General features: G+C 37.1%; 1 protein-coding gene across 11 annotated transcripts in view; it reads right to left on the reverse strand.

Moving 5' to 3' along the window:
* Positions 1-23,197, reverse strand: part of Slc25a12 (solute carrier family 25 member 12) — a 205,610-nt gene that overhangs the window by 61,781 nt on the left and 120,632 nt on the right. For all 11 annotated transcript variants that reach the window (XM_087196421.1, XM_087196424.1, XM_013076971.3 and 8 more), the window contains 2 exons: positions 17,285-17,427; positions 2,042-2,157 (listed from right to left, as the gene is read on the reverse strand). In XM_087196421.1, coding sequence (XP_087052547.1) covers positions 2,042-2,157; positions 17,285-17,427 — 259 coding nt within the window. The remainder of the gene's footprint in view (positions 1-2,041; positions 2,158-17,284; positions 17,428-23,197) is intronic.

Here is a 23,197-nt window from a genome sequence, read left to right on the forward strand (position 1 = left end):
CATAGTGTGTAAACCACTCAGCTATTTCTACCCTCTTTTTTGTGGTAGGGGATTAAACTCAGTTTCTCTGTACTGAGATATATCCCTAGTCCCTTTTATTTTTTATTTTGAGACAGGGTCTAAGTTGCCCAGGTGGGGTTTGAACTTGAAATCTTCCTGCCTCAGCCTCCCAGAAAGCTGGGACTACAGGCAGGTGCCACCACATCTGGCTACACATCTTTTAATCTACTAAGCAACAATGGCATGGGTCTCCGTTGTCAGTGTGTTGGGTAAAGTAACTTGAATAATTTATTTTTAAAATAGAAAGCAATAAAATGTCATGAGGGTCGGGGATTTAGCTCAGTGGTGCTGCCGCCTGCCTCGCAAGCACAAGGTCCTGAGTTTGATCCACAGTACCAAAAAAAAAAAGAAAAAAAAAATTTATGATACCAAAGGAGACAAATTTGGTTTTTAAAAAATCTGATCTTTACTGCACACATGATATAAGCATAAATATACTGTCCCTAGCTCAAATATTTGTATCAAATTATTTCCCAACCATTTCTGTACCATATTTGAAAATGAGACGTGAACATGTGTGAAACCTATTGAAAATACAAAATGCAGTATTATTAGTCATACAGGCTCGATGCTGAATGACAGGTAAAGGTTTTATGCTTTCAACTATAGAATCTAGGTGTTTATGAGGACAGTCATCATTCTTGAGAAGGCAAAATGCCCGGAGCTTGCTCCCAAACAGGGAGAATGCCAAGATATATGCAGAAATCTAAACAAATCTACATAGTATCTACTTGGGAAATTTTTCTCAGAGGACAGCCTGGTCCATGGGCAGCAGAAGGAAATAATTGATGCCAAGCTGGAAAATGCGTTCATCAAAAGTCACTGCCAAGGAGCCACTGGCCCTTCTAAATTCATTTGTGCTTTCTCATGATTCTATGATGCTACTTCTCCCTTCAGGGTTAAGCAACTGACATCTGTCTTGCAACTCAAACATCACAGTAAATACACATTTACTGCAGTAGCTCAAGGAAAGCCCAATCTGCAAGGGTTTCTCTCAAATATTCATGTCAATTCACACTATAAATGGAGCTCAAATTCAGCTTTGCAAGATGAAAAAGTTCTACAAGTCTGTTTTATAGCAGTGTGAACACATTTAACACTACTGAGCTGTGCAGTTAAAAATGATTAAGGCAGTAAATTTTATGTTACTTGTTCTTTAGCCACAATAGAAAATTTTCAATTAAAAGAAAAAAAGATGGGGGGGGGGTCAAGATCCTTGAAATCACTATATTGTTTTGTATTGTATATTGCAATAGGTTGTGAGCAAAATTAGCCAATACTTTCACTAATCATAAACTAATTTCTGCAAATAAGCATTTTTAAAAACTAACGCACAACTACAAATAAAAATACTAGTTTGTACATTTGTGAAACATTGATAATGTGTTAGGTTATATATCTACCATAGGATTTAAAGCAATTTCTATATCCAACTCAGATGGCAATTTTAATATTCTAGCCTTGTTTCCTAAAACCAACAAATCTAATATAGGGGGAAGGGTGTCAGCAAACGCTGACTAATTTTGTCTTAACTCTATCCTTCATTTCCATTGTTGGTGTTAAAATGACACAATAGCAATTTTCCAAAGATGCCACAGAGAAACTCTGAACTCCCTATCCAAAAATCCCTTAAAGAATGAAAAGATTGTTCACTGTCTACTTCACAAAACATTTTTGCCCAGGCTGGCCCAGAACAGGAAAATTTTGTACCACCTATTTTAGGAATGTGAAAGTATCAGTGACTTAATGAGCTGAAGGAACAGCATTCCTATATTCCTTAATCTTACGCAAGAGCCTAATAGTGCACTTTGAAGAAAATAAAACCACTTTGATCTGTCTAAATCCTTTTAGGAAATTAATACTTCACTTACTGACTAGATCTTAAATAGGCAGCAATCTATATTCAGTTATTGGATTTAGCAATTAAAGACTGGACCAGCATAACTAACTTTAATCACTTATAATCTTTCTTTTTCCTTACCAAATGTCACCTCTCCATTTCCACTCTTGTCAAACAACTGGAAAGCCACGATGAACATGGAATCTGGAGCACATAAAACAGATTCAAAAGCCAAAAACTCTTGATAGGAGATCAACCTGTAATGAAATATAAAATGTTACTGGCTAGAAAAGGGAAAATATCAGGCCTTTAATCTCCCTTTACCTTATGAACTATAGCTCGGGGTAACCAAATAACTGACGAAGGGTAAATGTATTTCAGGTAAAGAGAGAATATTACCTTTCTGTAAGCCCCTAACAAAGTAATGAACCTGAGCACTAAGCAAGAGCCCCTATCGTCATAAAACAGAGAGAGAACCAGAACAAAAATAATTAAACATGGAACCTGAGGCAGGAAGATCCAAGTTCTACCCCAGCCTGGGCAGCTTACTCCCTAAAATTAAAAAGGAGGTGGGGATTTAGGATATAATTCAGTGAGAAAGCCCTGGATTCAATACTTAGTACCAAATAAATAAATAAAATTAAACCTGAATTTGATCAAGTGTCCAGATCAGAGTTTCTCAATCTCAGCACTACTGACATTTTAGGTTGAATAATTCTTCCATTGTTGGGCTCTCCTGTGCATTATAGCACATCGAGCAACATTCCTTGGCCTCTATCCACTAGATGCCAACAGCATCCCCCAGTTACAACAACAAAAATTGTCTCCAGACATTCCAAATGGCCCCTGGAAAGCAAAATTGCACCAGTTGAGAACCACTGATCTAGATGTAATCCCAATTTAGAGAAAATATAATGGACAAAGGAACATATTAACCAACATGACAAAAATGCAGACTATAGGAAATTACAGAACAAACATTCTACAATTGAAAAAAAAAAAGTATTTAAAAAGCTATGCAGGGGAGCCTCTATTTTTTTTTTTTTTTTTTTGGTACCGGAGATCGAACTCGGGTCCTTGCACTTGCACAGCAGACAGCAAAACCACTGAGCTAAATCCCCAGCCCTGGAGCCTCTATTTTTAAGACTTATGTTATTTAACGATATATTAGAGGGGCCGGGGATTTAGCTCAGTGGCACCATGCCTGCCTTACAAGCGCAAGGTCCTGAGTTCAATTTCTGGTACCGAAAAAAATAATAATAATAAATTACAATGTACAGCCTTACCTGAATTCCAATTTAAGCAAAGTAGACTTTTTAGTTATAAATCAACCAAGAAATAGAAATACTAATATAACAAATATCTGATAATATTAAGAAATTAATATGTTTAGGACAATTTTGTTATTAGAATTCTTATCTTATAGAAATATATACTGAGATTATTACAGATGAAGTATGTCATTTGGAGCTTATTTCAAAATAATCCAGGGGATGGAAGGAGATATGGGCACATAAATGAAATAAATTTAGTAATTATTTTGGCAATTATTAAAAGTGGGTGATGAGTACACAGACTTTGTTACATTATTCTCTGTTACATATATTTCAAATGCCAATAGTAAAAAACTTTTAAACAAAAATTGAGGGGACTCACATTATTGGGTTTCTAGAACTTAATGAGTCCTGTAATACATATTTAGAGTTGTGAAATTAACCAGTGGCTAAAACTACCCAGAAGTTTTCTTGAATGACTGTATAGAGTTGGCTATCTTCCACATCAAGCTTACCACAGAGATTCAAAACCATCTTCCTGCTATTCATAAGGTACTAGCATCCAAGTAACAGCATTAAAAAAATCTGTTTCATATACACACAGATATGGTACTGATAAGTTTCTCTTCTTCAAACTGAAATTGCAAAAAGACACACTATAGAAAATTTCTGAAACAACACATTTTAAAATATACAGAATATTAAACATTGGGCACTTAAAGAAAGATTAGTTTCTGCTACATAGATTCAATGCAATCCCAATTGAAATCCCAACAGTGTATTTCACAGAACTAGAGAAAACAATCCAAAAATTCATTTGGAACCAGAAGAGACTCAAAATAGCAAAGCCAATTCTAGGCAACAAAGAGAAACCAGGGGGTATCACAATTCCCAATGTGAAACTATACTACAAAGCCACTGTGATAGAAACAGCATGGTACTGGCAAAGAAACAGACCTGAGGATCAATGGAACAGATGAGAAGATGCAGAAACAATTCCAGACAAACTAAGCCACCTCATCTTTGACAAAGGAGCCAAACACTCTCACTGGAGGAAAGACAGCCTCTTTAATGAATTGTGCTGCCATTTATTAAAGATTAAAATAAGACCCATATCTTTTTTTTCTTTGTACATATTTATTAGTGATTTTGATTCCTTCCATACATTCATTGCTCATCTGAATTTTTCACCTGTTTATATTTATCTGTACCTGTATCAGTTTTTATCAAGTATTTGTTTTCTTTAATAACTTGTGATAGTTTTTTTTTTCCTAGCCCTCCCTTCACCCCTCCACCCTTCCCTATTTACAGAGACTTTATTTCCATTTTTTCCATTTCTCATCATTTTTCCTTTCCCTTCTTTCCTTTCCCCTGCCCCTCCCACTACCCCTACCCCTTTGGACTTTTTCTTCCTATTTTGTGTTATCAATTATTCATTCCAATCATTGGTACATTTTAGGTATACAATATAATGACATTCATCATTGGAAAGTTGCACCTTTACATGGTTCTTATTTTTCACCCTTGCCCAGCCCTCCCTTCAACCCCTCCATTCCTATTTACAAAGATTTTGTTCCTACTTTTCCATTTTCTCATATTAATCCCATTCCCTTCTATCCTTTCCCCTAGCCCTCCCACTTCCTTCCCCTTTGGCCCTTTTCTTCCTATTTCACATTACCTATTATACATTTAGTCCTTATTTACACTTTCAGTTTCTCACACGAGAGAAACTATTCGGTATTTACACATGTGTGTCCTATTTATTTCACTTAAGAGTATCGCCTCAATGTGCATCCACTTAGCTATAAATGTCTCTAATTTCTCATTTTTTATGGCTGAGTAGTACTCCATTTTATTAAAAAACCACATCTTCTTGATCCAGTCTCCAGTTGATGGGCATTTGGGCTGTTTCCAAGTTTTAGCTATCACAAACTGTGCTGCTATGAACATGGGCGCACATATATCACTGTGGTATGATTATTTTAATTCTTTGGGGAAGATACCCAGCAGTGGAATAGCGGGGTCAAATGGAACTTCCAGTCCTAGTTCTTTGAGTTATCTCCATACTGATTTCCACAGTGGTTGCACCAGTCTACACTCCCACCAGCAGTGGAGCAGGGTTCCTCTTTCCCCACAGCCCCGCCAGCATTTGTTATTGGTTGATTTCATGATAGCAGCCATTCTTTCCGGAGTGAAGTGGAATCTCAGTGTTGTTTTCATTTGCATCTCTCGAATGACCAGTGATGTTGAACAGTTTTTCATGTATTTATTTGCTATTTCTACTTCTTTGTCTGAGAAATGTCTGTTCATTTCAGATGCCCATTTTTGGATTGGGAAAGACCCATATCTTTCATGGTGCACTAAACTATAATCAAAATGGATCAAAGATCTAAATATTAAAACAGAAACACTAAACCTGCTGTTAGGTTGGGTAGAACTCTTGAAGACATTGGCATAGGAAAAGACTTTATGAACAAAACCTCAGTCACATATGAACTAGCACAAAGAATCAACAAATAGGATTTCATCTTATTAAAAAGCTTCTGCACAGAAAGAGAAACCACCAGCAGAGTGAAGAGATAACCTACAATGTCAAAAAAAATTTTCACCAGCTGTTCCTCAAAGGACTAGAATATATAAAAGAATCAAAGAATATATAAAGAACTTTAAAAAATCAGACTCCCCCCAATTTAAAGACCCAATCCAAAAATGGGCTTCCAAAATGAACAGACATTTCTCAGATGAAGAAGTAGAATAAGCAAATAAACATAAGAAAAATGTTCAACAACACTGGTCATTTGAGAGATGCAGAAGAAAACAACACTGAGATTCCATTTCACTAGAGAAAGAATGACTGCTATCAAGAAATCAACCAACAACAAATGCCATGGGGCTGTAGGATGAAAGGAACCCTACTCCACTGTTGGTGAGAGTGTAGACTGGTGCAACCACTGTGGAAATCAGTGTGGAGATTCCTCAAAGATCTAGGATTAGAGGCCCCATTTGACCCAGCTATTCCGCTGCTGGCTATCTTCCCCAAATATTTAAAAGCATGATACCACAGTGATATATGCGCACCCATGTTTATAGTGGCACAGTTTGTAATAGCTAAATCTTGGAAACAGCCTAAATGCCCATCCACTGGTGACTGGATAAAGAAGATGTGGGGTTTTTTAATAAAATGGAGTACTACTCAGCTATAAAGAATGATTAACTACAGGCATTTATAGCTAAATGGATGCACACTGAGGCCATACTCTTAAGTGAAATAAATAGGACACATGTGTAAATGCCGAATAGTTTCTCTGGTGTGAGAAACTGCAAGAATAAATGAGAACCAATATGTGTAATGTGTAATTCCCAATGATGAATGTGATTACAATGTATACCTAAGATGTACCAATAAATTTAATGGAATAAAAAAAAGAAAGAATAAGAACCAATATATATCATGTAAAGGTACAAGATCCCAATGATGAATGTAACTGTACTGTATACCTAAAATGTACCAATAAACTTAATGGAAAAAACATAAATATATATAAAGCATTTTCAAAGATCTACATTACATACATTTTTGACACAAGCTCTGCAGAAATGTATTTGTCTATTTTAATTGAAAAATTCTCTTGATATAAAATTAATACCTTTTATGTTACTAGAAATAAAGCTTAGAAGATTAAAAAAAAAAAAAAAAAGAAAGAGATTAGTTTCTTAGGAAAAGCACTGCAATGAAGATTTTAAAAATCCCTGGAAGAGCCAATCTTGAAATTAGTATATTTATAGGTAATAAAAATAGTAAGACTTGTGATCTCCCAAAGTGTGTCTCCAGATATAACCACACTCATTTTCAGTATCTACAACCTGCAACAGCCTCCTAACTGTGTTCTGTATCCTTCCAGCCCTCCTCCAAGCCATCTTCAAATTGTAGACAGAGGGGATTTTTTTTATTTGAAAAAAAACTTTGAGATTTAATTCACTTATCAGCAATTCACCCACTTAAAGTGTATGTCCAATAATCCTTGGATTACTGATTACAAATATATGATCACAAAACTGTGCACCCATCTCCACAATCAATTTCAGAACATTATCCCATAAAAAAGAAACTCCATAACCGTTAGTACCCATTTATCCCTTGTCCCTCACTTTTCCTCTCCCCTCTACCACCATGCCCTTGGCAATCACTTAAAATACTTTACATCTCTAGGTATTTGTCTGTTCGGGCACTATTTTTTAAAATATTCTTCCTATTCGAAAAAGTTACCACTGCCTCTTCTCAGGAACCTGATGTGTTCTCCTCTTGCCCCACTGTGCTGCCTGGCCCTGGCCTCTCCAGCACTAAGATCCTCCGAGGCCTTCCGTGCAGCCCTTTGTGCTCCGCTGTTTTAGGCATGTGCAGAACTGCCCCAGGGCATTGCAGAGCTATATAAATCACAAAGACATAGGAGAGGAAGCAGTAGCAGCAAATTTGAAGCTGGAAAACACGTGGATGACTGGTCATTGACTTTGTAGACGTGAGAAAATGACATTCTGAGCTGCCAATGGGAAAAGCTGGGAGGCAACATTGTCTACATCCAGGAATCCCAAAGAGTCTCCAGCTTCCTCCAGAAGTGGAAAAGGAGGTGTCACTGAATCAAAGAGGTCACGAAGGCAGATAGTTCATCGGAATCGGTCCTCCACTCCACCCAGCTCAAAGGCTAGAGGTTAATTCTCTTAACCAGGGGGAAACTGGTGTGGGTGGCAGATTAAGTGAACATTGCCTCACTTAATTTTGAGTTTTGTACACTTCTCACACCTTTCAGTTCCCCATATTCTGACAGCCAGGCATGTTTTTCCACGTTTATGATTATATGTCTTTTCTAGGGGAAGCGACCAATGCAAGACAACACACTCTAAAATGCTGGCAATGGATGGTTCATGAAGAGCCCCAGTAGTATCACATTTTAGAGAAGAACCCAGTAGGCAAACCCGACCCACACTCATAGAGGTGCCATTTACACTTTTAATTTCATATTCTTAAATGCAAGGAGATAGCAATCTCCGGATTTTTGAGGATAGCACATAATATGAAAGACCGAGACCTAAACAGACAAAAAGATAAAGTAGCTACAAAGCTATGCAAAAAGGATAAATATTTAAAAATATAATTGTTGAAATTCTTTGAGACAATACATCCATAGGGTTCTACATAAAAGAGACATTAAACAAAATAAGTCTTTGTAAATTAAAAAATACGATTGCATGAAAGCCAGCCCCAGACACTAGTTTTGGTGTTTTTTTTATACAAAATAGAAAACTAGTAAAGCCATGGAATATTACTCAGCCATAAGGAAGGATAAATTTGAGTCATTTATAGGAAAATAGATGGATCTTGAGAGTATGGTGTTAAGTGAAACAAAGCAGACACAGAAGGTTAAATATCTCATAGTTTCTCTTACATTAGAAATTCATAATGTAAATAACCTAAAGAACAAAATGAAGGGGAGATGGTAGAAAACAGAAAGGTGGACTTTTTAGACATGGGGGTGGGGATCTGGGGAAGAGGGAGAAGGGAGGATAGGGAGTAAAGGGGGATTAAAAATGATCAAGAGGGCCAGGGATTTAGCTCAGTGGTTTCGCCGCCTGCTGCACAAGCACAAGGACCTGAGTTCGATCCCCGATACCAAAAAAAAAAAAAATTATCAAGATACCATATGTGTGTACTAAGTCCCCAAAATGAATATAGTTGTTATGTATCACAAATATATTCTACAGAATTCTAAAATCAAAATAAAAAATGAGAAAGCCTTAAAATATTCTTCCTATTCGACTGTTGCTACACAATAGCCTTTAACCAACATCTTCCAATCCCATCTCCAGACAACCACCCATGCCTCTGGTAACTACACCATTCTACTTTCTACTTCTATGAGACCAACTTTTCAGATCACATATGAGTTCTCACTCATATGTGCAATATTTGTCTTTCTGTGCCAGGCTGATCAGGTCACTATTCTACTTAAAACCTTTAACTAGTTAGATGTGATCGCTAACGCTATAAACCCAGTACTCAGAGAGGCTGAGCCAAAAAGATCACTTTTTGGAGCTCTACCTGGGCAATTCAGTGATTTTGAGAGACCCTGTCAAAACAAAAACAAAAGGCTGGTAATGCAGCTCAGTGTGAAGGTGCTGTGTTCAATATCCAATATTGTAAAAATCAATCAATCAATCAATCAGTGGTCATCCTTAAGGTAGAGTGATCAGATGTCCTACATAATTACTAGTAGCACCCCCTTAACTCTTCAGTGGCCTAGTATGGGAAACACATTTACAAGAATCTGCAATCTCAAAGGATGGAGCGAATCCTTCATGTGGCTTGCTGGCCCCAAGATCTGAGGCTGCACACCTTCCAGCACACTCACTCTCGGCAACACAGCAACCTGTGCTCCTCTACTCGAGGACGTCACTCACCAATTCATCTGTCTTGGAATGATCCCACCACCACTAAGCTTTTTCCCATTTAATCTGTACCTGGTCCTTACACAGCTCAGCTCAAATATCATTTCCTTAAAAGAAGCATCCAGAGCCCCCAGGTGATTTCAATCCCACATCATACACTCTTGCAACACACCCTGTACCCTTTGCACTCAGTACCCTTTGCACAATTCCTATTAGAATAATTATGCAATTAACTATTTAACATCTAATTTTTAAGAATTCCCTATCATAAGCCAGACCTGAAAAATAAAAAATAAAAAATAAAAAATTTTAAAAAAAAGAAGCCAGACTTGTCACAGCACAGGCTTGACTCAGAATACGAACTCATATGTTTTCTTTTTTTCCAAATATATTCTTGAACAAACTCAAAATAGAATATATTTAGAAAAAAAGCTGAGCATGGCGGCACATGCCTATAATCCCAGTATTCAAGAGGCTAAGGCAAGAGGATCACCATGAGTTTGAAGCCAGCCTGGGCTACATATTACGATTCTGTCTCAAAAAGACAAAAATAAACAAAAAAAGAACACATCTGTAGAAAGATATATTTTCTAATACAGTATAAGGCAAATGACTTTACATTTCACATTTCATTTCGCGTCCCTATTCAGCTTAAATGTATTGTATATTCAAAGTTCCATTCTCTAATACTGAAAGCACTTTGAGTTATGTTTAAATTATAAAAGTTACATTATATCCAAAGCAATGATGCATACTATGCCTTTTCTCTTTATCGAGGGAAAAATTTCAAGGCACTGAAGGCTATGCCTTTATTAAATGTTAAATATGCAATAATTTAACACTAATTTAGCCATGCTGGCGCCAAAGAGTCATTGGTGAAATTAGGTGCTTGAGTGCCTAGTGAATCCATGAAGGAGCAATCTTGTTTATCGAAACTGTTTAGCAGGCCACTATAACTTATGACTGATCCTACCAAAAAATACAGTAAAACTGAAAAGTGGAGTTATTATTACACAAATTTCAGGGCAAGTAAAGCAAATAACAACATATCATTATCATCATGACCATGCACACATTCCTGAAAAGCAAAAGGTAAGCCTGGGGGTAGAGTTCAGTGGTACAGCACATGCTGAGCATATGCCAGGTGCTGAGTTCCATCCCCAACAACACTACCACTAAAAAACAAAAAAACGAACCAAACAAAGAAAAACAAAAACAAAAACAGGGCAAAGAGAAGAAAGGCAATGAGTAACATAGTTCTAGGCTTTGAATGAAACTTCAGTGTCATCTGTAAACATGAGAACACATAAGACAAATACAAACACAAACAGTGATGTAGGGTAGGAGTTAGGGAAGACTTTCATTTTCTACATATTTTTTAAATGGTTGAAATCTGTATAATGAAGAATTATCAGAATTGTTCCTTCTGGTCATAAGAGTAATTTAAACAACTTTAAAGGTTATTATGGATTTTAAAACAAGCCTATAACATTTTGGTTTCTCCAAAACAGACTCCAGAAGTGGTCATCAAAAATACAACTATCCTGGACTGGAGATTTAGCTCAGTGGTTCCTTTGCCTGCTTCCCAAGAACAAGGTCCCGAGTTTGATGCCAGGTACCAAAAAAAAAAAAAAAAAAAAAAAACTATCCTGAAACTCAAAATACATAGCTTTAAGACATATGCCTTGCTTGACAGTAAGATAAGACTTTCTGCATGTATGAGAAAAGATCTAAGACTGCATCCTTAACAAGCAAAGGTCATAAACTGTCAGCTGGCAGGCAATTTGGCTGACAGAGATGTTTTCTTTGGTATGCAAAGTATTATATTTTTCAATTTCATTAGTTGCCAACATTAGGGAATCATAAGATTACGTATAAAGAGCCAGTTTTGGCTTTTCTTGATATATTACAAGCATGGGTATCAGGAGGTTTCTAGTCCCAAAGAATGCCAGACCTTCGAGACGTAGAAGTGCTTCCTTCAGAGAGATGACCAGGACTCGTCAGTTACCCACAGATCACCTTTCCCTGGAGATCTGACATTCGTACATAGGTGATCAACTATGTGACAAGCAGCCCTCTGTTTAAAATATAAAAGCTATGTAATATACTAAATATCTACATTTTGTCTATCAGCATATTCAACAGTCAAATTTTACCAAAATACTAGATGTATTTATTTGTTTATTTTATTATTTTTTTTGTATATCCTTTTATTGGTACATTTTAGGTGTACAATATAATGACATTCATCACTGGAAATCTGCACCTTTACATACTCTCTTGGTTCTTATTTTTTCCCCCTTCCCCTGCCTTCCTTCAACCCCTCCATCCCTCCCTATTTACAAAGATTTTGTTTCTTTTTTTCATTTTCTCATATTAATTCCATTCCCTTCTTTCCTTTCCCCTACCCCTCCCACTTCGCCCTCCCCTTTGCCCCTTTTCTTCCTATTTCACATTATCTGTTATACCCTTTAGTCCTCATTTACACTTTGTTTCTCACACTAGAGAAACTATTTGGTATTTACACATGTGTGTCCTGTTTATTTCACTTAAGAGTATCACCTCAATGTCCATCCATTTAGCTATAAATGTCTCTAATTTCTCGTTTTTGATGGCAAAGTAGTACTCCATTTTATTAAAAAACCACATTTTCTTGATCCAGTCTCCAGTTGATGGGCATTTGGGCTGTTTCCAAGTTTTAGCTATTACAAACTGTGCTGCTATGAACATGGGTGCACATATATCACTGTGGTATGATTCTTTTAGTTCTTTGGGGAAGATACCCAGCAGGGGAATAGCTGGGTCGAATGGGACTTCCAGTCCTAGTTCTTTGAGGTATTTCCATACTGATTTCCACAATGGTTGCACCAGTCTACACTCCCACCAGCAGTGGAGCAGTGTTCCCCCTAAATGTATTTATTTTACAGCTTTGTGATGTGTATCTCATTTGTGATGTGTATTTCCAGATGAAATTCTGAGTAAGACTAAATATAGAAACTATCATTCTAGAAGTTAGTTTCAAACAAGCAATTGTCTTAATATTTTAGATAAGATCACACAATAGTGTCTGAGATCTGCATTTAATGCATAAAATCATTTTGCTTTTCATTATACAAGCAGAACTTCAAAATTTAAGCCACAATCCCACAAATATATCCTTGGCTTGGCTTTTACTTTTAGAAAATGCTATTTATATCATACAGTGCTGCTTTTATGTAGCTTTCCACATGCAAGTACCTGTATTAAAACACTCTGCTTATTTTACCATCTACTAGGAGATGGGGAAGAAGGCTAGTTTATATGCTAAAAAACACAGGAGAGAAACAGCACAAAAGAGCATGGTATTGACCACTTCTAAACTAGCTTTTCCCACACAGCCAAATAACACACTTGTCTATACCAGCTATACTGATTCTCTTGGTTTCACTTGGTCTTGGGTGATTTACAGGCAATATTATGCATTGTCATTTCATGTTATACACCTATAGCACTCATCATCAAAAATCTTCAATAGAGTGGCCGGGGATTTAGCTCAGTGGTTTCACCACCTGCTACGCAAGCGTAAGGATCTGAGTTCGATCCCTGGTACCAAAAAAAAAAAAATCTTCAATAGAACCAAGAGACATTCTTGGGGCTAGGGAAGAAAATGTACTACTACAGTATTTTAATATTTCATCATTGCCCTGGATATGCAGAAAGAGGAGAAAGAGGAATGTTTTAAAAAAGTTATAATGCTGTGCCTGCCTGGCATGCCCAAGGTCCTGAATTTGATTCCTGGTACAAAATGAATAGTTACAAGAAGAAAAATAGACTTAAAATTAAGAGAACTAAGAGGCTGGGGATTTAGCTCAGTGGTGCCACCACCTGCCTCATAAGCGCAAGTTCCCAAATTCAATCCCCAATACCAAAAAAAAATAAATAAATAAGAGAATTAAATTTGTGTTATTGGGTAAATCAACCTCTAGGCCTCATTTTCCTTAACTGTTAAATGAGGAAAGTTTATCTTCTTTAAATAAGTCAAACATTATCAAAGCATTTGATTTTGTTGAATTAAAATTATTTTTAAAAACATTTAACCAGCATAGTGGTGCATGCCCATAATCCCAGCAATTGGCAGGCTGAGGCAGGAGGACTGTCTTAAATTCCAGGCCTGGGCTACTTAGTGAGTTCAAGGCCAGCTTGGACTACATAGCAAGACATTGTCTCAAAACAATGACAACAACAAAACCTTTAACAATGATAAAGTCATCGATCCTTTTAAAAGTCATAGATCTTTTTGAAAACCTAGGATTCTTCCCTAGAAAAATACAAACATAAATCTATTCATTTTGCATTATATTTCAGGAACTTCAGGAATTTCTGAAGATCGTCCATAAAGAAGAGGCTAAGAACTCATGTGTTTCTAAAATAAATCCACCTTTCTCTGCTTCTACAAATAATTTATGTTTCATACATTCATTTATAATTTTTATGACATAACTCTATGTGACCATTAAGCTTGTCAACCTGATTGGCTTGGGAACTGCCTAAAGGATGAAAAGCACATTTCTGGGTGTGCTGGGTGGGTCGTGGAGGTGTGACATGGGGGTCTCTATCTGGTCCCTGGTCCTCTGAAACCCTGCTCTGTTTTCCAGCCACTAGGAACTGAGCAGCTTTGCCCCACCACCCCTTTCTGCCATGATATTTTGCCTTGGGAACCAACTGACTATGGACTGGATCCCTAGAAACCATGAGACAAATTAAACCTCTCCTCCTTTAAATTGTAGGTGTTGGGTATTCTGTCCCAGCAACAGGCAAGCTGACCAATAAATACACTTATGAATCAGATTTCCCACCCAATCCCATTCTGACTTCAAAGAGAAAAAAAAAAAGAAAGATTTTAACCTTATTAAAATTTGACGTAGAATATATTTGCCTTTTAAAAGGTAAAACAGGTTCTAAAGTCAACTCTACTTAACATTATTAGATTCTCTACCAGATAAAACACATCATTGATCTATTCTACTCAGGCAACTTAAGCCTTTGATTCCACTTGACCACAAGAAAAACAGCCTATTTTAACAATTCAGCCAAAGAGAACCATGTGAAGCTTCAGAGAAGATACACAACTGAGATGGACAAGAGCAGATAGTCACAAAAGAAAGCATCTAAAAAGATACAAATATTTTAAAAGCAGCTCTCAAATTAATAGCAATCAGAACAGTGATAATTTCTATAAAAGCCAAATGCATATGTTACCTTTAATCATTGTGAAGGAATTTTAACTAAATATAATTAACTTTCATAGGCCTTACTGCCTAATTACCACTGAGACTATGACTAGATGTCCATTGACTTATCAGGTGATTGACATTTTTGGAGAATAGATAAAATATATCTATGTTCCCAACACCTGCCATTTATAATGACTCAGAAGCTTTCCAAGTCATAAAATACTCATTCAACAAACATTTGCTGTACTAAATTTCATGCACTGTGCTAGGTTCTGTAGGACAATAAAAGTGAATACAGAGTTGAGCATGGTGGTGTACACCTGTAATCCCAGCACTTGGGAGGCAGAGGTAGGAGGATTGCCATAAATTCAAGGCCAGCCTAGACTACACAGTGAGCTCAAGGCCAGTCTGAACTACATAGCAAGACTTTGTCTCAAAAAGAAAAAGAATACAGAACTTAGATATTTTAACCATTACAATAGTCACTTAACTGGATTTCACTATATCTAAGTCTTAACCCACTCCAACCTACATTTTTCTAAAATCTGATCATATTTGTGGTAATGGTAATAATTATTAAAGGTTCATTTCTACCTAGTTTTCACATAAGCACCTCCAACTAGCAGGAGAAAGATCCTGGGCCCTTGAGGGTTTGAGGATGTAACTTAAAACTGCAAGCCAATTTTCTTTATAGAATTCTTGCAAATACTGCTCTGTAATGCAGTCTGTTATAGTTTACATCTAAATGTCCTTTGAGAGGCTCATGGGCTCCTAGTTGGGGCTTTTGGAAGGTGATTGGGTTAGGGGAGTTTATGGCTGACTTGCTGTTAGGAGGTGGGGTCTGGTCACTGGGGATGTGGCCTAGAAGGGTTTATCTCCCTACCCAGCTCCACCCTTTACTCTCTGCTTCCAAATCACCATGGTGAGCAGCTTCTCCTCTTCCAGGCTGTTCTGCGTTGGAGTCATCTGACAATGGACTCTGTGAGCCAAAACAAAACTCTCCTCTTATAAGTTGTGTGTGTTGCATATTGTGTCCTAGCAACAAGGAAAGTAACTAGGACACAGCCACATATGATTTTAATAAAAATAATGGTGACTTTTCCCCCTTGAGTTGAATAAACTGATACTCTAGTACAGTGGTGGTGAGCCTATGGCACATGTGTTATTATGTTTTTCTTTTAAGACAAAAGATGTTCATGTATGAGTTGTTTTTTCAAACTACAACCTCAGTATTCAGATTTAATTGCAGGGTTGGTACTTTGCAATAAATAAGTGGGTTCTGGGTTGCAGTTTAGCATTCGGTCTCTAAACAGTTCATCATCTGTGCTCTAGTAAAATGCATCTTATTATTTCTGTGACTTTATGGCCATACAAAAGCACCGCCAAGGCTAGGAGTCACAAGCTGCAGGATATTGTCAAAGTGCGCATGCAAGATCCCCAACTCCACTCCAACAGCAACAGAGCAAGGACACAGCAACACCAAAGTACTTACAACACACCCTCCCCCTGCTGCTCTCACACACATGCACAGACACAGACGTGTCCTCTCAGCTTCACGCCACACCCATTCCCTTTCCTGGAATTCTCCTCCCTATCTGTCCAACTACCAACAAGTCCTGCTCATTCTGACAGATTTCACTCCTATCTCACCTTTTTCTACTATGCTGTCCTGACCACTCAAGACAGAGTTAATCATGCTTTCTGGGTGCCTCCAGCGCTTTTCATATACATCATCAGAGCACTTTATCACAAGCATTACCTTTTTCTTTGTTTGGTCATTTTCTTTCCTGCCATGCTATGAGCTTCTTAAAGCCAGAAACTTCATTTTATTTGTTTGTATTTATAAGGCCCAAAATTGCCAAATATGTTTGCCAAATAAACATAATGTTTCCCAAGTAAATAGACAAATAAATACCACTCCCTAAATTCTTATTTATTTTTCATCATAGCACTGATACCTCCCCTAACATGCTATAATTTACTTTTTTATTTTATTACATTTGAGTAGTTTATTCACTGATATATTCTAGCATCAAAAACCATACCTAAAACACAGTGGGCCTTCAATATTTGTTGAATGAATGAACATAGTTATCTGGAACCCATCCTGTTCCAATTATTCAACATAAAACATAGTTTTTCCAATGTAATTCTTTTCAAAAAGAAAGAAATGCCAGTATTGTTGATAATGGCAATAAATAAAAATAACACTATTTTTACAAACTTCAAAGACATGGTTTACTAATATTAACATTCTAGATACTGACAGGTAAAACTTAAGATTTTTAATTTACAGTAAGATATTTTAAAACACTAGTTTTCAGGGGCTGGGGATTTAGCTCAGTGGTTTCGCCCCCTGCTGCGCAAGCGCAAAGGCCTGAGTTTGATCCCCAGTACCAAAAAAAACCCAAACAAAAAACCCCACTAGTTTTCAGAGAGTATATGAGGATTCTTACCCATCCTTGGTTTGATCTGCTACTCCTGCCAAGAGCTGCACAATATTCGGATTGCTGTTCAGATCATTGTACAGTCCAAGATAGCGCTGCACAAAGTCTTCTGGGGTCATGTAATGTTCTCCATCAACCTCGGTACTGGCATACTAAAAAATAAATCAATAATGTACATGAAAAATTAAAATTAATTTTAAAATAAAACTAAATAAAATTATTCAATATCACTGTAGCCACCAAATGCTTTGTGAAAGGAGTAAATTAAAGCCCAGTATTAAAATGAAATAGACAATGAATGCTGAATTTTTGTCTGTGGAGTGAATCATCCAACACAAAGAGACTGATCTAAGAACATGTGCTCTACATATATTGATACATCCTCCCACATGGATGAACCTTAAATATAAGCTAGGTGAAATAAGCCAGACACAACCATAAAAGGCACATATAGGATACCATTACATGAACTTCCCACAGAATCTCAAAGTAGAATAGTATTTGCCAGGGGCTGTGAGGAGCTGAAAATAGGAACTAATAGTTTAATGCATATAGGGCTTCTCTTTGGGGATGATGAAAATGTTCCAGAATTAAATAATGGTGATGGTCACACAACACTGTAAATATACTTAAAGAAATTGAGTTGCATCCTTTTAAATGACTACAATGGAGAAGTTTATGTTATGTAAATATTTTTATCTCAAAAATACAAATACTGATAGAAAACAGATATCAGAAAGACTAAGAAAAGTGAAAGGGAGGCCAGGACTCAAAAGTGAGAAAACAGCCTGCAGTAGATGCCAGAGACTTCCTGTCTACAAGGGTGAGAGGAGGTAACCGCAAACTCTAAGACTACCAAAAAATAAAAATAAAAAAGAGTGAGAGAAGAGGGAAACATAACCTGCCTGCCAACCTTAGAAGTGAAATGAATGAGAAACAAAACAACGGGGCACACCCACCAGCCACCCGTGGAGCCCCTCCAGTGCCTGCAACAACAGAGCGCCACCCCCACCTCTGGCCTCTTGGCTATGCAGCTACCTGGTTCCACACTAGAGAGGACAGGCGGACATAAAGGCCACTGTCCTGAGCAGCAGAAGTGAACAAGAGAGAGAGAGGGCCTCTCTCAGGCTCCCTGATGATACTGAAGCCCACTGGAAAAGTGAAGAGAATCTCTGCAGTAAAGGCACACCAGACCACCGTAATTGGTAAGTTAGAGGGATCATCACCTCCCATCAGAACCTGGACTACTGCAGGGGAAAGGCAGCAGGAACCTGCAATAGAACCTTGCACAGTTCAACCCTGCAGGAGGACAGGGAGCTCAACTTGGGACTTGCAGTCAGAAATCTACCTGAATCTCATGGGTCTGTAACTGGCTTACTGAGACTCATTGACTTATAACTGCACACTGCTGCCCAAGTTGTCTATTGTGATAAGAAGAGACATACCCTGAAGAAGGCCCTTCATTTTTATCTTTTATTTGTTATTTTCAAAATTACCACTTTTTTTTGCTCTTATTTTTAATTTTTTTCCTTCTTTTCCTACTCTTAAATTTTTTATTTTTCTCTTTTTTCTTTCTTTTTTCTTTCTCTCTCTCTCTCCCTTGCTCCCTTGCTGTCCCACATTGTTCTTCATCTCCCTTTGTGTTCCTGTTCTGGCCCTTATTTGTATTTCTTCTTAATTTTTCTTTTCTTCTCTTTCCTTCTCTTGCCTGTGCCCTCTGGCCTCACTGCTAAACTTCCCCCATCCTTCTACCTACCTATCCCTCCCTCCCCAGCTCCTAACTCCCCATTCCGAAGGGTAAAGTTGCTATATTGAAGCATTTATTCACTATAAACATATGTTGGGTTGGTCCTTGATTTTGATTTAATTCACACAGTTAAAGGTGATATTGATTAATAACTACCACAAATTGTCATTTTCTAAGAGGTACTTCATGTTGTTTTTGCTAATTGTATCACTTGGGCTAAGGTGTTGTAATTGATCTAATCAGTTGTCCTTCCTGGTATAATGAAAATGAGACAGCCTCAGAGCCATTAGAGACTCAAAACCTAAAGACCAGCTATATCTGGAAGACACCTCTGAGAAACAATCATTCCCTAAGGGTTCTAAATACATCAACAAAGATACTTACAATAAGCAACTTCAAAGAATCAACCCAGGAACTAAACCAAGGACAGTACTAAAAACAAAATGAGAAGACATTTAAGTAAGGCACAAACTCAGACTTCCACCCCACAAAAGTCAAATTCTGGGGGAAACGAGGTGGAAAAGTCTGATAATCAACTACCTGGACACCCTGAACTGATAGCACAGAAAGTAACAAAACAGATGAATGAGGCTCTAGAAAAATTCAAAACAAAAATAATCTCCCAGATAACTACAGAGATGGTGAGCAGGGTGAAAGACATGATTAGAGGCTCTAGAACAGAAATAGATAAAAAAAAAAATAGATGAGCTAAGAAATATGCTGGAAGCCATGAATGCCCAGCATAAGAAAGAAATGGAAACCATGATTGCCCAACATAAGAAAGAAATGGAATCCATGAAACAGATTCAAACAGATATTCAGGAGATTAAAAACTCCATTGAAAGCATGCAGAGCAGATTAAGGGAATCTGAAGATAGAATATCAGATATAGAAGACAGGATTGTGGTGAAGGACCATGAAAACAGAGATTTCTTCAAAATATTAAGGGACCATGAGAAATCAATCCAGCAGCTGCTAGATGATGCAAAGAAGAACAACTTAAGACTGATAGGAGTCCACAAAAAAACAGGAGAAAGTACAATTGACATAAAAAAACTGTTCACAGAAGTAATAGTAGAAAACTTCGCAGACAGAGGTGGAGAATTGGACATACAGATAAGTGAGGCACATAGAACTCCAACTAGCCATGAGCAAAAAAAAATTCTACACCTAGACATACAATAGTCAAGATCCCAGAAACCCAACAGAAGAACAAAATCCTACAAGCAGTTAGAGAAAAGAAACAAATCACCTACAAAGGAAAGCCCATCACAATCACAGCAGACTTCTCAACACAAACCCTCAAATCAAAGACAGCCTGGAGTGAAGTATTTCAAGCCCTAAAAGAAAATAATTTCCAACCTAGACTGTTGTATCCGGCAAAATTATCTTTCAAAATTGATGGGGAAATTAGATACTTCCACAACAAAGAACACCTGAGAAATTTCATGAACACCAAACCACCACTCCAAACAATTCTAAGCAATATCCTAGAAAAAGACAATGAAGGTCACAACTCCATGAGGTCCAACAGAAGGAAGCCACCAGGCAAGGTAAGACACTAAAGGGAAAGGGGGAAAAAAATAAGAAATAAAAGAGCCAACAAAAGTAAAAATCATGACAAGCATAAGTCAATACCTATCAATTATAACCATCAATGTTAATGGCCTCAATTGACCAATCAAAAGAAATAGACTGACAGAATGGATTAAGAAGCAAAATCCAGCAATATGCTATATACAAGAAACACACCTAACTCAAAAGAAATACATAGACTGAAAGTAAAAGGATGGAAAACCATTCTCCACGACACAGGAACCCAGAAAAAACCAGGGGTAGCAATCTTATTTGCAGACAAAGTAGATTTCAAACCAAAACTAGTTAAGAGAGACAAAGATGGTCACTACATCCTTGTGAAGGGAACAATCCAAGAGGAAGAGATGACAAACATAAATATATATGCACCAAATACGAATGCCCCCAACTATACAAAACCAATATTGATGGACATGAAAAACCAAATAAGCACTAATAAAATTGTAGTGGGGGACCTCAATGCCCACTATCACAAAGAGACAGATCATCTAGACAAAAAATTAACAACGAAATTCTAGAACTGAACCAAGCTATTGAACAAATGGACTTAATGTTTACAGAGTGATCCACCCCACAAAATCAGAATACACATTCTTTTCGGCTGCACACAGGTCATTCTCCAAAATAGACCACATGCTAGCTCATAGGACATGTCTAAGTAAATGTAAAAGAATTGAAATTACCCCTTGTATATTATCAGACCATAGTGCAATAAAATTGAAGGTCAATAACATAAGAAACCGTGAAACTCCCACAAACACATGGAAATGGAATAACACCCTCCTGAAAAACCAATGGGTCACAGAGGAAATTAAAGAAGAAATTAGACAGTTTCTACAAGTAAATGATAATGCCAGTACAATATACAGGAATCTATGGGACACAATGAAAGCAGTTCTATGCAGAAATTCGTAGCAGTGAATGCCTATATTAGGAAAACAGAGAGAACTCAGATAAATAACCTAATGAAGAACCTCAAGCTCCTAGAAAAAGAGCATAACAAACCCAATGCTCGTACAAGAGAGGAAATTATAAAGATCAGGGCAGAAATCAATGCAATGGAGACTAAGAGAATGATACAAAAAATTAATGAATCAGAATTGGTTTTTCAAAAGAATAAATAAAATCGATAAACCTTTAGCCATCTTTATCAAAAAAATGAAAGAAAAGGATCAAATCCATGCAATTAAGAATGAAAAAGGTGAAGTCACAATAGACCCAACAGAAATCCAGAGGATCATCAATACCTATTTTGAGAACCTATACTCTAATACAATGGAAAGCACAGAAGAAATGGACAGATTCCTAGATACATATGAATTGCCAAAGTTGAATGAAGATATAGAAATTCTAAACACCCCAATTACAATGAGTGAAACTGAAAATGTAATAAAAAATTTACCAACAAAGAAAAGCCCAGGTCCTGATGGCTTCACTGCTGAATTCTACAAGACATTTAAAGAAGAACTATTGCTATTCCTCTTTAAACTCATCAAGGAAATTGAAAGGGAAGCAAAGCTTCCAAATTCATTCCTGGAAGCAAGTGTTACTTTGATTCCAAAACCAGGGAAAGACCCAACCCAAAATGAGAATACATACCAATCTCCCTAATGAACACAGATACAAAAATCCTCAACGAGATACCGGCAAACGGAATACAGAGGGTCATCACGAAGATCATACACCCTAAGTCAGATTTATCCCAGGGATGCAAGGATGGTTCAACATTCGTAAATCAATAAACATAATACACTATATTAACAGAGTCAAGGACAAAAACCATATGATCGTCTCAATAGATGCACAAAAGGCATTTGACAAAATCCAACACCCATTCATGATAAAAATGCTACAGAAAATTGGAATAGAAGGTCTTTATCTCAACCTGATTAAGGCTATTTATGAAAAACCAACAGCCAACATCATACTAAATGGTCAAAAACTGAAAACTTTCACACTAGAATCAGGTACAAGACAAGGATGCCCACTATCACCACTCCTGTTCAATATTGTTCTGGAAACATTAGCAGCAGCAATTAGAAAAGAGAAAGAAATAAAAGGAATAAAGATAGGAAAGGAAGAAGTAAAACTGTCATTATTTGCTGATATGATACTTTACATAGAAGACCCAAAAAACTCAGTCAAAAGTCTTCTAGACCTAATTGACAGATTCAGTAGAGTAGCTGCATATAAGGACAACACTCAAAAAACAGTAGCCTTCTTATACACAAATAGCAGGCTCATTGAGAGAGAAATTTGGAAAACAATTCCTTTTACAATAGCATCCAAAAAAATGAAATATCTAGGAATCACTCTAATGAAGGAAGCAAAAGACCTCTACACTGAAAACTAGAGCACTCTGAAAAAGGAGATCGAGGACAATGTAAGAAAATAGAAAGATGGGCTGGGGATTTAGCTCAGTGGTTCCAGCACCTGCCTCACAAGTGCAAGGTCCCGAGTTCCATCCCTGGTGCCAAAAAAAAAAAAAAAAAAAGAAAGAAAGAAAATAGAAAGACATCCCTTGTTCCTGGATAGGAAGAACCAATATAGTGAAAATGGCCATACTTCCAAAACTACTG

The sequence above is a fragment of the Heterocephalus glaber genome, unplaced genomic scaffold (assembly GCF_053883595.1).
Source record: "Heterocephalus glaber isolate CG9 unplaced genomic scaffold, H.glaber_assembly_v1.0 deba00000347, whole genome shotgun sequence".
NCBI lineage: Eukaryota > Metazoa > Chordata > Mammalia > Rodentia > Bathyergidae > Heterocephalus > Heterocephalus glaber.